This window comes from Oncorhynchus masou, unplaced genomic scaffold (genome assembly GCF_036934945.1).
Source record: "Oncorhynchus masou masou isolate Uvic2021 unplaced genomic scaffold, UVic_Omas_1.1 unplaced_scaffold_12056, whole genome shotgun sequence".
Classification (NCBI taxonomy): Eukaryota; Metazoa; Chordata; class Actinopteri; order Salmoniformes; family Salmonidae; genus Oncorhynchus; species Oncorhynchus masou.
In genome coordinates this window covers 1-3170 of record NW_027001841.1, presented here as the reverse complement: position 1 = coordinate 3170, position 3170 = coordinate 1, and the positions used below count along the sequence as shown (strand labels likewise).

General features: G+C 35.1%; 2 protein-coding genes across 2 annotated transcripts; both read right to left on the bottom strand.

Moving 5' to 3' along the window:
* Positions 1–211: 211 nt before the first annotated feature.
* On the bottom strand, positions 212–1105 carry LOC135529893 (olfactory receptor-like protein DTMT). Its single transcript, XM_064958301.1, has one exon. It carries the CDS (start codon positions 1103–1105, stop codon positions 212–214), a length of 894 nt encoding a protein of 297 aa, XP_064814373.1.
* A 1108-nt stretch (positions 1106–2213) lies between these two features.
* Positions 2214–3149, bottom strand: LOC135529894 (olfactory receptor 6N1-like). The gene has a single exon (XM_064958302.1). It carries the CDS (start codon positions 3147–3149, stop codon positions 2214–2216), a length of 936 nt encoding a protein of 311 aa, XP_064814374.1.
* Between the last annotated feature and the right edge of the window lie 21 nt (positions 3150–3170).

The following is a 3170-nucleotide window of genomic DNA, read 5'->3' as shown; positions in this document are numbered from 1 at the left end:
TACAATTACTCTATTCTTGGAATATTTGTAAATCATTTTCACAGAAGAGGGCGATAGATAAAACAGATGAGGGGCCATTTAACCTTGCAACAGTTTTGCCAGATTTTAGCTTTATTTTTGTTGACTTCTGATATCAATCAGGAAGTCTCCCTGTTGTGTAAGATCATGTAACTAACCTCTCACATCAATGCTTTTATGAGTATTTCACTTTCTAAAAACTGCCCACTCGAATCTGATTAAGTCCGTATGTGACAGGGTTAAAGACAGGTGGTATAACAAGGAATTGTACAGCCATTGCACTACGCTTATAGAGAGTAATATTTACATTTTTAATCCATCCTTGAAAAGTGTCACAAAGGGTCACTGTGATGAAAATAACCATTGTCAATAAATGTGGCACACATGTCTGTGTGAACTTAATCCTTCCCTTAGCTGACTTTATACAAATCCTTACAATCTGACAATAAGAAAATGCAATGAGAAGTATCTGTAAAACATGAACCACTATTATACAAAAGCTCAAATTCTGATTGATGGTAATGGGTAAACATGCATGTTTCAGTATAGACGGAATGTCACAGAAGATCTTATCAATGCGAGATCCACACAAAGGAAGTCTGACTGTTAAACTAAGTGCTATGAGTGCTATAAATAAAGGATAACACCAAGAAAATAAGAGTAACTTTCTAACAGTTAAAGATGTCACAATGGTATGATATAGTAGTGGTCTGCATATTGCCACATACCTGTCATATAACATCACTGTTAGAGTAGACATTTCACACAGGACAGATATGTATATTACAAAGGTTTGAGTCAAACATCCACCATAAGATATCACCTGAACATCTGACTGAAGGTCCAGTAAGAACTTGGGGTAGAAACCAGCAGTTCCATACAATCCATTGACACATAGACTACACAGAAAGATATACATGGGCTCATGGAGACCTTTCTGCTGAATGATTGTTATGATCAGAGTCAGATTCACAGTGATGATGAGAAGGTATGTGATAAGAGACAAGGTAAAATAGACAGATTTGTTGTTAAATGTCTCTTGTAAACCAAATAGATTAATTAACTTGACTTGGGTTGAGTTCTCCATAGCTTTTGTTGATTTGCTTTCACTGGTCAAGGCAGCAATTCTTAGTCCTTAAATGTCTTGAGTGTGTATGGAGGTGAATGAATGTGTGTGAATTATTTGATTATGTGTCCACAATAGTTTTAACAAAACATATTTATATCATCCATCAAACTCTTATTTTTAAAAATAAAATAAAAGATCCCAATAATATATATTATCAGATTTCTGAGGTGTGAAAGATATAAAGAAACCTGTGCCTGTGAAATGTGTTCTTGCTTGACACAGGGATACTGCTCCAATAACTTGTATATTAATACCACCAGAAGTCAGTCAAAATACATGATTTGAAATTGTCCGAATATTAATATAGAATATGTATACGCTGGAGAAAAATCTACGTCCAGTAAATAAATTCAATGGGAATTCAGAATGTGATATTTCTGTTCACTATTTATTGTATCTTGTTAATGCAATTTATAATCACTCCAAATGTGTAGCCTACATTCAACCTTACTTTCTAGTTTCATGCATATTTGTGTTATTGCACCAATTAAACAATGAATTGCCTTCCAAAGTGGTTGTGAACACACATTTATTTTGAGAGATACACTGTGGACGCCTGTTTATAAGCACATATATACATTATCACAACTCAAGAACCTAAACCAAGCTATATATTTACTGTGTTGTAACCACAACCATTAATGAAATAATTTATTTTTGTTAATAGTATTATGAATAAATCACCCAGTGGGGAAAGTATAGCTCGAAGGAGTAGCTTTGCATATTGCTGTTCTTCTTTAAAAAGTTCTTAACTGTATAAGGAGTCACATATTTGTGCTATACATTGGACCTGATTTCCTAAATAGTGCACTACTTTGGTTCTGTTCAAAAGTAGTGCACCATAAAGGGAATAGGGTGCCATTTGGGATCCAGTCAAGCATTTTCATGCTCAGGAGGTGTGCTACAATTACTCTATTCTTGGAATATTTGTAAATCACTTTCCCAGAAGAGGGCGATAGACATCAACAAATTCGGGGCCATTTAACCTTGCAGCAGTTTTGGAAGATTTTACCTTCATTTTGTTGACTTCTGACACCAGTAAGTCTCCCTGTTGTTTAAGATGTAACTAACGCCTCATAACAAAGATTTTATGTGTATTACACTTTCTTAAAACTGCCCTTCGAATCTGCTTGAGGTTAAGTCCATATATGACAGGGTTTAAGACAGGTGGTATAATAAGGAATTGTACGGCCATTGCATTACGCATATTTAGAGTTATATTTACATTATTCCACCCTTGCAAATTGTCAAACAGGGTCACTGTGATGAAAATAACAATTGTTAATAAATGTGGCACACATGTCTGTGTGAACTTAATCCTTCCCTTAGACGACTTTACACAAGTCCTTACAATCTGACAGTAAGAAAATACAATGTAAAGTAACTGTAAAACATGAACCACTATTAAACATCGGCTCCAATTCTGATTGATGGTAATGGGTAAACATGCATGTTTCAGTATAGACGGATTGTCACAGAAAATTTTATCAATGCGAGATCCACACAAAGGAAGTCTGACTGTTAAACTAAGACTTATTAGTGCTATAAATAAAGGATAACACCAAGACAATAAGAGTAACTTTCTAACAGTTAAAGATGTCACAATGGTATGATATAGTAGTGGTCTGCATATTGCCACATACCTGTCGTAAGACATCACTGTTAGAATAGACATTTCACACGTGACAGATGTGTATATTACAAAGGTTTGAGTCAAACATCCACCATAAGATATCACCTGAACATCTGACTGAAGGTCCAGTAAGAACTTGGGGTAGAAACCAGCAGTTCCATACAATCCATTGACACACAGACTACACAGAAAGATATACATGGGCTCATGGAGACCTTTCTCCTGAATGATTGTTAGGATCAGAGTCAGATTCACAGTGATGATGAGAAGATATGTGATAAGAGACAAGGTAAAATAGACCGATTTGTTGACAAATGTCTCTTTGAAGCCAAAGAGATAAAAGAACTTGACTTGGGTTGAGTTCTCCATAGCTTTTGTTAATTTTCTTCC

Coding starts and splice junctions, on each gene's coding strand:
- LOC135529893 (XM_064958301.1), bottom strand. CDS start 1,105: ATGGAGAACTCAACCCAAGTCAAGTTAATTAATCTATTTGGTTTACAA.
- LOC135529894 (XM_064958302.1), bottom strand. CDS start 3,149: ATGGAGAACTCAACCCAAGTCAAGTTCTTTTATCTCTTTGGCTTCAAA.